This window comes from Struthio camelus, chromosome 11 (genome assembly GCF_040807025.1).
Source record: "Struthio camelus isolate bStrCam1 chromosome 11, bStrCam1.hap1, whole genome shotgun sequence".
In the NCBI taxonomy this organism is placed as follows: Eukaryota; Metazoa; Chordata; class Aves; order Struthioniformes; family Struthionidae; genus Struthio; species Struthio camelus.
The window spans coordinates 14,544,188-14,556,865 of record NC_090952.1 but is presented as its reverse complement, the minus strand read 5'-3'; the positions used below and the strand labels follow the sequence as shown (position 1 = coordinate 14,556,865).

Genomic DNA, 12,678 nt, shown 5'->3' with positions numbered 1-12,678 from the left:
GTCGTTTGTTGAGAAATTAGGTACTCCAGCATTTCAATTTTTTTGAAAGGGGTAAATGGCATGGTCAGAAATTGGTTACTGCAATTACTTTTTCTTTGATTGCTTTACTTATCTGGGATGGTTTGGGGTCAAGGAGTAAGAACAGTTTACATGAATTTTAATCTAGGGTTAATGGGTACTAGAAAAATATGCTTGCATTCTGTATTATAGAATTAAATGCGAAATACACAGGTAATCCCTATTTATTGTATGAATAACTTCATGTACAAGATTGCATAGAAATTTAGACCATATAAGCTCATGAGTTCCATCTTTGGAACTGTTGTTAATGAATACTGCCCCTTAGTATGTATACAGGAGCTGGCCAAAAACTTCAAAAAGACTTGTAATGTGGAATTTGTCTAACTAAATGTACATGCCTAGCATGTAGGCCTCTTCCTCTGAGTAGTTAGCTAAGATTCCCTTTACAGACACTGAAATTCATGTTACTCCCAAGATGGTGAAATAAATCTCTGCCATTTTGGCTCCAGAACCTTTGGATAGGATTCTTAATTCTATGAACCAAAGTTATTCTTGGTGAGTTAACTTTTAATGCATCAATCCTCTCTTTTCTGAATGGCAACATTAATGCCTAATTCATGGGGATCAGAGATTAATTAAGGTTTGTAGTGTTTCTAGAGACATAAAGAATTACGTAAGTGCTGCACGTTCTTACTATAGTTCAGTTTGCTGAAACGAGGACTAGTATACAGATTAGCATACACTATCCACACACAGCTATCCATCATACATGTTGCAGAGAAGCATCCGTATGTTTACAGTTATGAATGCTGTCCCACACCATGAAAAGAGAAGAACATTTATCTTGAATTACATTATAAGCAGCTATACTCCATGTTTACTAGTAATTTTTACTGTATTCATCCATTCAGTTGCAAGACCTGTATAATGCAGGGAATCCGTTCACTTTCATTCAAATACTGTTTGATTAATGATTAATAAAAAAAAAAGCTGAAGAATTTACATCTGCAGTTTTACATACGAATGCGAGTGTTGCCTATGAACATGGACTGTGTATAGCCCTGATATACTTCTGCAGAAGACATAACATGTGGGCTTAATGCACTAATAAATGTATTTGTAGGGTTACAAGAGGAATAGATAGAGACTCATGAACGGGAGATGAAACCAAATCATTAAACAGCAAAACTCTGTATGCATGCTTCCATACTCACCATTAATTTTAAAAAAGAAAAAAGAAAATGTTACTGACAGTTGTGAACCAACAACAGGATATACAGAAATTGTTCTAGAAGAATACAGAAACTACTATAAATTTTAAATAAAACCCATTATTCTAACAGAAAACATAATATGAAGCAAATAAGGAGATCACCCACTTAGACAATTATTTCACAGCTGAACTGAATAGCATGACAGTTGTTTTTTGGATGACAACTGAGCTAGAACTTGATCGTTTATATGCAGCCTTTTCAAAATATGTATTGTAGAAGATCATATTTTCATAAATTACTGAATTTAATAACCTTCTGAAGCTTACATTCTAGTATTTACTTCTTCGACTCGTCTTCCTGAAACTGGGAAGCTTTTGAACTGCAGGTGCAAAGTAGGCTTAAATCCCTCAGGTGTCCTTACGTATTCAGGTCAGGAAGATATAGTATACTCTAGAAACTGAAAACCACTACTGGAAAGATATATCTAAACTATAGTAGAATCTGCGGCAAAATGAGCCTTGGATGCATATCTATTCCTAATTTACTACACGAATAACTATAATTAAATTTGTATAAGGAAGGGGTGGAACAATGACTGATAAAGAAAGAAGGAAACGTGAGGAAGGATTTTTCATTCTATTTGTTAATTTTCACAACATTTGTCTTTTTTAATGATTATGCTTTTACTACTTTTCCACATGAACACTACCTTTTATAGAATTTTGTCAGGATTTCCACATAAAGTTCACATTGCATGTGTAAAGAACTGAATGAACTCAGCATAATCTGATTCCTTGTATACATATGGTAACACAAATCTTGTCTGTTTTAGTTCAGCTTCTTTTTACAAATTCTGGGACTACCTGCTGTTCTACACCCTCATTTGGACATGTGTCATTTCTGGGTGTTAGTTCAGTTAAGGATAGGCTAATAAAACTGCAATACTTTGGTAACACTCAACCTTCAGCTATTATTGATTAATCATAAAGCAACCATGTCTAAGAAGTTTTGCATCTTTATATCTCCATTGATTATAACGGCTTCTTCCAATTGCTCACCTATTGACTGTAACATTACAGGTACAGGCACTTTACAGAGACTACACTTTAAACCAACAACCTTTGAAACATCTAGTTACAGCTGCAGACTGAGAGGACAACAGACTGAACCATTTGGTCTCACTGAAATAACTCACAACCCTATGTATCTCAAACATACACAAATTATTTTTTCCCAGTGTCCTATATGGTTTCAGAAATAAGAAACATATATTGCGACGGTCTGGCTTACATGGAAATACAGGAATGAATTTCAGGCGAAGTCTGAGTGTCACCCGTATCACATTCTGTAAGGGGAAAGGACTCATCCTGGAGAGATTACTGTCTGAAGCGATGCACAAGGAAAATCAGCAGAAAAGAATTTAAAAGGCTGAGTTAAAAGCTCTATGAACCTCAGAAGGACTGAGCTGCAGCTCAAAATGAGTGTGTAAATAAGGAGAACGGCATAAAATGCCCTTAAGAGACTTTGGTAGTTACCAGATGACCATTCTAAAAATAATGTTTCATGAGTTAAGTCTTATTTGGAATCCTTCACCAAGCCTTAAGATAAATAGCACTGGCTGGAGAAAATACTCAAGTCATTCCTGTCGTTCTTACCCCTTGATCTATATGAAGGGTTTTTCACATATCTAGAGCAAACCCTTGATGCTCGATTGTTGGTGTTGTTCTGAAGGGCCAGTGTCGATGACTAGATTTTAAATGCTTAACTCTTCAATGTATCTAAGTAAAGTCAGCATTTCATGGTAAAGATAAATAGACAAAGAACTGGTTCACTTAAGGTAAATCCTAGGGAAACAGTAGTAGCTAAACCTGCACCGATGAGTAAGGACATGAATGACAATCACTGTTAACTATACGACTGTGATATGCTCTGAGAAGTGCCATTTACCTTAGTTTTCTGCACTTCAACTTTCCTAAAGGAGGAAAGATTTTTCTTACATTTCCTACAAATATTTAAGAAAGCCCTCATGTGGAGGCAGTAGTGAATAAAAGTCTAAGATTTTCTTGAATTTTTCTGATGTTGAAAACAGGTATTCCAAATGCAGTGCGCCTGAAATACTTTCCAGCTAGTAGATCAACCTGCAAACACGAAGTAGTATATATCTGAATAGGAAATAAAAGCACTGAGCATCTGTAAGACCAAAGCCAAGACCAGAAACAGGTGAATTGAGACTATTGGGAACTATGAGAGAATTCTGGAAATTAAAAATGCATTTTAGTTAAATTATAATTCCAAGGCCACGGTGTAGTGTAAATGAATACCACTGTTACATAGAATAAATAAAGTCTAACATTTGAATGAAATAACATTTTACTGTTCAGACGAAAAGACTTTTACAGAATTACTGAGATCTATTTTTACAATGTTACTGGTTTTGAAATAGCCATATTTAAAAGGATCTAGTTTACATTAAGTCTACATAAAAACTTATTAAATTTGTGAACATCACATGTCAGAAGGGGTATTGTTTGGAGGCAGTTCAAAGTAACACAGTAAAAACAGTAATTTGGAAAATAAGAGGAAAGGTTAAGAGTCAATCAGCAGAAAAAAATAAAGAGATCTCTGAAAATCTGCCAATCTGTTTCATCAAGTAGGCAAGGATTAAAACATTCACTAGTCAGAATAAAGTGAAAAATGTTGAATTTAAGAAACAGCAAGGAAAATTTAAGCCAAGCATTAGGGGAGATTATACAGCACAGCAGTTCTTAGCTTAGGGAAAGTAGTGAAATCATCACTGGAAGTCAGAGCTAAATCAGACACCCTTCTATTCTATCTGCTTAGAAATAATCTGCCCGCATGACAGCAACCTAATTTATTAACAAGAGAATAATTACAACCAGTAATGAATGCCAAAAATCTTCAGACAGCTTTGTTTTAGAGTTAGGCATCAACTCTCTCGGCTGATTGCTGGGTTATTTTGACCTGAACCATTTATATGGTTCCAGTGACATCTCCTTTTCTGATGCTTTAGACGGCTTCTACTTTTCCTATATGTGAAGAACATGAGAAACAAGTATAATCAATATAACATTGTCAATGAATCTACAGGAAGACCTAGGAAAAAAGTGAGGTAGGTGTGTTTTTTCCTATAATCACAGTAAGCTGTGCTGCGAAACTTGAAGAAAGTAACTCTAATAGCATTATAGTTGTCACTCGTAACAAAAATGGGAATACTTTGGGCAATAATGTTTAGACACCAAAGTAATCAATTAAAACTGAACTACTACAAAGGTATGAGAAATTAAGGCAACAGTCAACAGTACCAATTTGATTTAAGTGGAGTTTTGGGAGAAGAACAATCTTCAGCTTTGCAATTATAATTAATATGAGTTTTTACAAATCCAGTTTAACCTAAGACTAAACAAAACTATGAGGTGGTTATTTAATATAAATATTTCTTTAATCCTTTACTTGATTGTTGGCGGAGGGGAGGCGGTAAGGCACCGCCTTAAGAGGAACACCTTAAGAGGAACAAAGTTACCTCTTTTGTTATCTGACTTACTTCAAGGTCCTTACAGTAATTCTTAAGTGAAATCTTCCTTTGTTGCTGTCAGTTTTTCCCATACAGATCATTGGAGATGAGAATCACCATTCTTTCAATTCCTGCTGTGATCTGATTTGTTGTTCAGCTTAGAAGAGTTATCATCCTTCAAAACAACCTTATTAAAACAAAGTACTCTTTGTCAACAAAAGTACTCCTAACATGAACAAGTCAGACAGAAGAGGTGCGTCTCACCTAAATTTCTTCATGATGGGGACTCCATAAGATCTGATCTCTCAGATGCTTTAATTTATACACAACTCTTGTGTCATTGCTCCCTCTTTTTTCACTTCTCTTTCAGTTCTCCTGGACGCTCTGCCAACGGCAAGCAAGTCAGTCCTGGGACAGCCTCTTTAATGAGCACAGCAGGCTGTCAAGCTAAGTCATTAGATTGAATTGATCCTTCATTGTCCTCAAGAATTTGCTGAAAAGAGTATGCAAATCTGCTGAAAAGAGAATCAAACTCCTTTTCAAGATACACTGCCTAGCAATCACACTATTGAATTTCGACTTCAATACTATATATGCATACAACAAACATCACAATAAGCAGGTGAACACAGAGTATGCAAGAATTAGGCAATTTAAATCCCTCACAGGGGAAAAAATGAAAAGTTATTACAATTTGCAAGAAATATTGTATACCCTTTTTAGCATAAGTGTAAGAGTACAGAACAGCTTGCCATGCAGCACACAGAGAAACACAGATTTGGCAAGGTTTGAAACTAAAAATCAAGAGGAGGTATGAAATCATAGGTTTACTGATTCAAGAGTTTTGAAAAATCATCAGGAGGTACAGGATTTTACCCCATTACTTACATAACACGAGCATCACACATTTTTTCAGAGAAATTACAGCTCGGATAATATATTGCAGTTGTGATTTTTGGTGGAGTGGGTAACAGCAGAACCATTTTTGTTTATTATTTGTAACTCATACAAAAAATACATCAGAAGAATTGTTAATGTTTGTGCAGGTCTAATGAAAAACGAACAAACAGCCTTACTTCCAATGCACTTCCAACTGTGAATACTGCATCACAGTTACGGTGGTTCTTTTAAGTTTGTTCAACGATCAAGTTCTACAGTGAATATGCAAACTGTTACATTTTGCTAACTGCCAGAAGATCTAAAAAGCGATTAAAGGTCCGTGGGAAGCGACCACTTCAACATGCAAAAATGCAGTAAGTCTTTACATAGAAATAAATTAATAGCATATATGATATAGCAGACTTGTTTTTTTGCAAACTGAGAGTTTGTTGAACAAAGCTTAACTCTCCCAGGGTGAAGTAGAGTGAATAGCACAGAAACTTTCCAAGCCTACTGGTCTCTTTACAGTACACCTCTATGAGGCATGTAGGTCTTCAGCATACCCCCAAGTCAGACCATTGGGAAGCACAGTATTTGTATTACAACACATGTCACAAAGGTTCAGATTTTAGTCCTCAGTGTGTAATCAAGAGTGTAGTACCAGGAGTATTACAACAGAGGCTACTTGTAAGGGGAGCAGAGGTGACCCACAGGCCAGTTTACAGCCTCGCCTACCTCTGCCTGCCTTGGCGGCCATCTCCCGCAGAGCACCCATGGGACTCGAGCCCTGGCCCCACAGGCTCTCTCCTCCCCTTCACCCATCCCCGGCTGCCCCCACACCCTCAGCTCCACCACCCTCACTCCCCCCCTGCAGGCCCCACAACGGCATCGCTCCCAAGAGCCCCTATGCAGCCCCCCTTCCTCCACTCAGGAGGCCCCATCGCCCCCCAGGCCTAGCCGCGCTCCTCCTCCCGCCTCTCTCCTCACAGCACTCCCCCCCAGCCGCCGGGAGCCGCTTTGAACCAACGGTTCTGCCCCAGCTTCCCCCCCCCCCCCCAGTCATAAGGGCCTCGCAAAACGGGCCGCGCGCTCCCACCCGCTTCTGATTGGCTGGGACGCGATGTCCAGGGCGCAGTATCATTGGCCGACGGGGCCGTCAGTCAGGCGCGCCAGGGCAAGGGGGAGGCGGGATGTGACTCGCAACTGCCGGGTTAGGTTGCCCCCTCGCCGTTGCGGCTGCGCGCGGGAGGGGCGCGGCGGGGCGCGGGACGGGTCGGGTCGGGTCGGGTCGGGTCGAGCCGGCGCGCGCGCGGCCTGGCCGTTAGGCGGTCCGCGAGCGGGGCGCGCGGGCTGCAGCCAGTTGCCCGCCCCGCCCGGGCCCGTCACGTGACGCAGGGTTACTGTTTACATTCGGAGCGGGCGCCCCCAGGCTCCCCCCCCCGCCCCCCGCGCCGCCCGGCGGTGACCGTTTCGCTTTCATTTCCGGGCGGGCGCGGGCGCGGAGCGGAGGCGAGGAGCGTCCCCGCGGCGTCCCCCCCAGCCGCTCGCCGGCAGCCTCGCCCTCCGCCCCTCGCGCGGCCCCACCCCCCTCGGGCACGGCGTGAACTGAGGTTCCCCCTCCCCTCCCCCTCCCCGGCACACATCCACCTCCTCCTCTTCCCCCTCCTGCGCCGAGAGCGAGAGAAAGGGAAGGGAGGAGGCGCCGGGCCTGGGTCTCCCGCACCGAGCCGCCGCGGCACAACATGGAGGAGCTGGTGGTGGAGGTGCGGGGCTCCAACGGGGCCTTCTACAAGGTACCGGGCGCTCGCGGCCGGGTCGGGCTGGGCCTCAGGGGAGGGAGTGGGGCCTGGGACAGGAGGAGGCGGCGGCGGTGGCGGCTCCTCCCCGCTCTGAGGGAAAGCGGGGGCCCTGGGGCAGGAAGAAGAGGAGGAGGAAGAGTGGGGTAGGGGTGGAGGCCTCGGCGAGTCCCTCTGCGCGTCCGATGAGAGGGAGCCGGGCCTGTGGGTAGGGGGAGCGGGGAGCTGCGCGGCCCACAGGCTGGGGGAGCGCGAGGCCTGATGAGGAGAGGAGGGAGGGAAGGCGAGAGAGGCCCCCGGCGCTGAGGAGGCCTTGGGCCTTCCCCCTATTGTGGGAAGGGGAGGCCGTCGCGCTGCCGGTGTGTTGGAGGCGGCGAGGAGGGCCCTGGGCCTTCCTTTCCTTGGCGCTGAAGCGAGGATCAGAGCTGGAGATGGGGCATTAATTGTTAAATCCTCAGCTTTCGTCGCTACTTAAGGAAAGTCTCCTTCGCTCTCCGGGTTTCCAGGAGAGCTGCCCTGCTAGGGGAGAGCGTTTAAGTCGGGGGAGGGAGGGCAGGAGGGCAGCTTGTTAAATACACCTTCATGATGAAATGCTGTTGCGAATTGTTGCTTTTAATGCCACGTCTGGGGATACTGCCTACTGACATTAAAGAAAGCATTGCTTGACCAAGAATACATGTGCTGAGTTTCTAAATACATTTAATTATGAAATGTACTTCTTACTGAAACTACCTAATAGTGTTCCATGTTTGTTTCCAAGCCCTTGTGCTAGTGCTGAATAAAGCCATCACTGAGCCTTGAACACATCTGAGTATTTAATATCTTTATTAATGCTGTGAAGTATTGCTGTTGCTTTGCATGAGTTGAGGTTTATTAATCAGCATATGAATAGGGTATACTTTGGTTTTACTCTATTTACAGAAAAATACAATTTGAACATAGTGGGTTAGGGCCTACTATCATTGAAGGCAGTGGGGTTCTACACCTATCATCAGAACATTAAACAAACAAAAACAAGTCATGGATCCCTTTGTGCAAGTTTGCTATTGTTTAAATGTTCCCAGTACTTTAAAAAAAAATGGGCCTAGTTATTGTGCAACATCCAATATTTATGTTATCAATGAAGGAGCAGGTAGAATTTCAGTCTGATGTTAGTGTGGTAGGGCAGGTTGGTACCCAAATAAAACAGTTCTGACAGCCTTGAGTGCTTTTGAAATAAAAGAGGTCTTAAAAGTTTACTTTAAAATATATATGTGATAATATCTTTTTATCTTGCTTTCAAAATAAGAGAAGTGTGCACGAAACAAGTTTATAAGTATGATAAATAAAGCATCTTGTGGGTTTGCAGTGTTGTAGGCAAAATTTGTATATAGCTTCCTGCAATTAAATTATTTAACACTTTTAAAAATCAATTTTAAGTTTTTAAGTATATGGTATTTGCTCTGAAAGGAAAAGAAGGTATAAATGTGTTGCTAAGGAAATAATTTTAATGAGACTTTTATCAAATTAATGCCAGTATTTACACACACCATGCAAAATAGATGATGATGAAAATGATATTATACATTCTCTAGTGTTATTAAAGACACCTGGGAGAACTGAAAGCTGCTGTAGGGTGTGTAGAGGGTGGTTGGTGTGTGTGTTGGGGGGGTTGTTTTTTTTTTTTTTTTTTTATCACATTCAATTTTGATGATATGGTGTCCTGTTCCCCATCATCCATACCATAGCCCCTTTCTGGTTGTGGTTTAGATGACAATTTCAGATGAGCGTATATAGTAATGGGAGATTATTTACTAAACATGATTTAGTGCATCCAAGTTATAACACAAAAATTGCTTCCAGGCTGCATGTTATGCTTGCCTTTTAACTTACAGAAATTCAAACATAGGTGGGTGTTTTTGGTCTTTTTTTAATTTTTAAGGTAATAAATTTAACCAAGGAGACTTGGTTAAATTAACCAAAGGGACACACAGACTTACTGGTATTCAGCTGCACTACCTCTCTAGATGGAGCATCACACTTTTTTTAAAAAAAAAAAAAAAACAACCAATGCTTCTGCATTTATGTTTTAAACAAAAAAAGAAAAAAAAAAGTCATAGAATAATGTTTAATAAAAATCAGTATTTTTCATCTTACCTGAATTACTTGATTTTGTTTTTATTTAAAATTTTTCTCTTTGTCATAGTGTCTGAGTGTCAGTCTGTTATGAAGTAATTAATCTACATATCGTCTTGTGAGTTTTATTCCCATCTTGCAGACGGAAGATTTGATTTGTAGAATGAATTGGTTGTCCCAGTGAACTATGTTACGGTGTCAAGTACAGGTTTTAATTGCAAGATGATTTTATTTTTTCATTTAAAAGTTTCTTTAAGCAGGTTCCTCAGAATTGCTTTACAACTATAACACTACAAACAAATCAGAAACGAAAAATTTTTTACCCCATGTCATGGTTTACTGATAGAAACTTTTTTGGCTTTGAGTCATTCTGGAGTTTTTCATTAGAACGTGTAAATGTATTTTAAAAACACCTATATACTGATTCAAAGACATGGAGAGGAGGACTATGACGCTAGATTCATGAAGGTTCTAAGTGAATAGGCAACTAATTGCCACTTTAAGTTTTCATACCTCTTCTGTAGCTGTCTTTGAGGACCTCTATAAGTTCAGGTCCCTAAGCAGTTTCATTTTTGAATGTACCCAGCAGCACCTTAATCCTGAAAGTTCAGAAGCGATGCCTAATTGTCCCATAAGCCCTACTGAGAGTCATAAAGCAGGCATTTCTCCGTGGGCCTTGATCCAGAAAGCCTTCTGAAGACACAGCCAAAGAGGTCTCGTTCCACAAAAAACATAGAAGATAATTTTGATATCTCATTAGTTTGAATATGCATTCAGGATGAGGGAGATTTGAGAATTCATATTTCATGCTGGTCAGGTGCACTATGTTTCAAAGAATTCCAGAGTGTGTTGCTTTGATCACTGTAGTGCAGACTAGTTCTTAATGGAATTAGAGTACCACTTGATGAATGCTTTTTATTTTCATGAATTTTTTCTCTTTGCTTATTATGAATTATTCCATGGAAAGTGTAGCGCAGTCAATGAGCATGATTCAGAGCAACCCTGAGGTAATCAATAATCCAGTGCCTACAGATGCTTTGTCATGACTTGATAATGTTTTTGCCTGGCCCAGGATCCTTTGAAATAAAAGATTAAATCCCATGTTTTTTTTTTTCCTTTTAGAAAAAACAGTCCAACAAGCGGTCAGAACCGTGAATCCTAAGGGGAGGGATCTGTCTTTTGGGATGTCTCAGGAAACTAAATCTTGAATATCTGAGCTATTAGGGCATACCTGTCCACGTTTTCTGTTAGTCAGTATAGGTTTAGTAAATTCTTATCTCATTCTCAGAAGCCTAATAGACAGTTCTCTGTCTAATTTTTCCAGGACTAGGTTTAGACATTTCCCTGTGAAAGGTGGACATGGTGGATGCCTTTCATGTTTGAGAGTGATTATCTCACCTATCATTTGCTAAAGAGAGAAAGCATCCTGTTTGAGTCACATACTTTTGCAATAAATTTTAATTCAACATCTGTATATTGTCTGTAATCAAATATTGCCACTTTTTGCTCTACAACCTTGTTAAACTCTTCCACATCCTTTTTTTCCTCCAATCTGAGCAGTTTCAGTATTTTGCCATTGTTTCTTTTTAGAAACCTCACTTTCTTCCATTTAAGTTATAATTGACAAAATCATTCATCTTTCTTAGTTCTTTATTACTTAATGTCTCACTAGTAACAGCTGTTCCCTTGTCCTCCTGTTGCATTCCATATCAGTCACTGCTATTATTATTTTTTTAAAAAGGTTTCTCAAGTTATTTTTTTCTTCTTCCTTGTTAAATCTTTTTTATGCTTTTCACATATCTGTTCATGATAGCCAGTGTTCTGTGCTTTCTTGGGCATACTCTTCAAACCCACATCTATGCATCTTTATGTTTCAGTTTTCACACCTTGCTTGTACACTTTATTTCCCCCCAAACTGATAAATTCTTACAAATACCATTCCCTTAGTACTTTGTGCAAAATCACTACTCTTTCTCTACCTTTACTAACATCTGGAACTGGACAAGCTATGTTTCAGTGAATTGGGCTTACAGCGTTAAAGGTCTGTCAGCTTTTTAGCATTGTTTTGTACACTTGCACATGTGTGACAGAATATCAGGAAATAATTGTGATTAATTTTGGCTATCTGCATGCGTTCAAAAGTATTAAAAAAATTTTTTACAAGTACACAGAGAACTGAATATATTTGGACTATAAAGCACTGGCTACTACAGATTTGTTGAAATACTTTCAGTTGAGGGAAACTGACATGACACCACAATACAGACTGTAAAAACTGATATGATTAAGGTATATCGTCCCTTTTTTTTTCACGATAATATAGACTAGGAAAACTAATAGAATCTTTTTTTTCCCTGTGTCACAAGAGAGCAGAATGAAAAAAAAAAAATTACTTTCTATGGATAGCTGTGACTAGTCAACCAAGTATTTAAATTATTAATATATTTGTTTGGTAATTTGTTTTGTAAGCATAAATCTCATGGCGGAGGTAGGCAGAACTGCTGTATATATTGACTAAATGTAAACTAAGGAAATGGTGTCAGTTTGATTATTTTCAGCCATCTGTGTTGATGTTACCTGTGTACGGTCAACAGTTATCTTTAGTGTTTCTGCTTCAGGTTTCTTCAGGTCAGAGAAAAGAATTGCCCATAGTTCAATATTCTTCCAATTAGCTATGTGTCCAAATTTTACTTTTTCCAGATGACATAAGCACTAGACTGTTTAAAGTCCTCAGGATAGTCTTCAGCTTGATAACTTACGTTGGTTTGTGATATCATCTGGTTTGTTTGTTAATGGAAGGTGTTAGCATTAATACTGCTCTCTACTTATATTGCTGTAGGCACTAGGACTCTGCTCAAAATACCTTTAATGAAAGTGCTATGATTATAGGCAAAACATTTTTTTTTTAGGGAGGTTACAATCCTATCTTAAGAGTTGTCAGATCTGGATATAAGATACAGTATCACTCTTTGCTGCTCCCTAATCTCTTTCTGTTATTTCTCATAATTTTTAAGGAGTGCTACTTATTGTCTTTTGTCTTGTTCATCACCATACAGGAGCTTCTTCTCCAAGTATCTTTCGTAGTAGAAGTGGTGATTGTTGTTGTATTATGAATCTGCGA

General features: G+C 39.8%; 1 protein-coding gene and 1 long non-coding RNA gene across 4 annotated transcripts in view; one reads left to right on the top strand and one right to left on the bottom strand.

The window, feature by feature from the left end:
• Nucleotides 1-3,590: 3,590 nt before the first annotated feature.
• On the bottom strand, nucleotides 3,591-6,878 carry LOC138068700 (uncharacterized). Its single transcript, XR_011143390.1, has 4 exons — nucleotides 6,743-6,878; nucleotides 5,032-5,260; nucleotides 4,798-4,954; nucleotides 3,591-4,282 (listed from the first exon to the last, which is right to left on the bottom strand). It is a non-coding gene; the product is annotated as an uncharacterized lncRNA (long non-coding RNA).
• A 63-nt stretch (nucleotides 6,879-6,941) lies between these two features.
• The window catches only part of FMR1 (fragile X messenger ribonucleoprotein 1), a 34,341-nt gene continuing 28,604 nt past the window's right edge, over nucleotides 6,942-12,678 (top strand). The window contains exon 1 of one of the 3 annotated variants that reach the window (XM_068956632.1): nucleotides 6,942-7,439. In XM_068956632.1, the coding sequence (XP_068812733.1) occupies nucleotides 7,389-7,439 (51 nt within the window). In that variant the 5' untranslated portion in view covers nucleotides 6,942-7,388. The remainder of the gene's footprint in view (nucleotides 7,440-12,678) is intronic. The other 2 variants (XM_068956630.1, XM_068956631.1) reach the window with 2 other exon arrangements.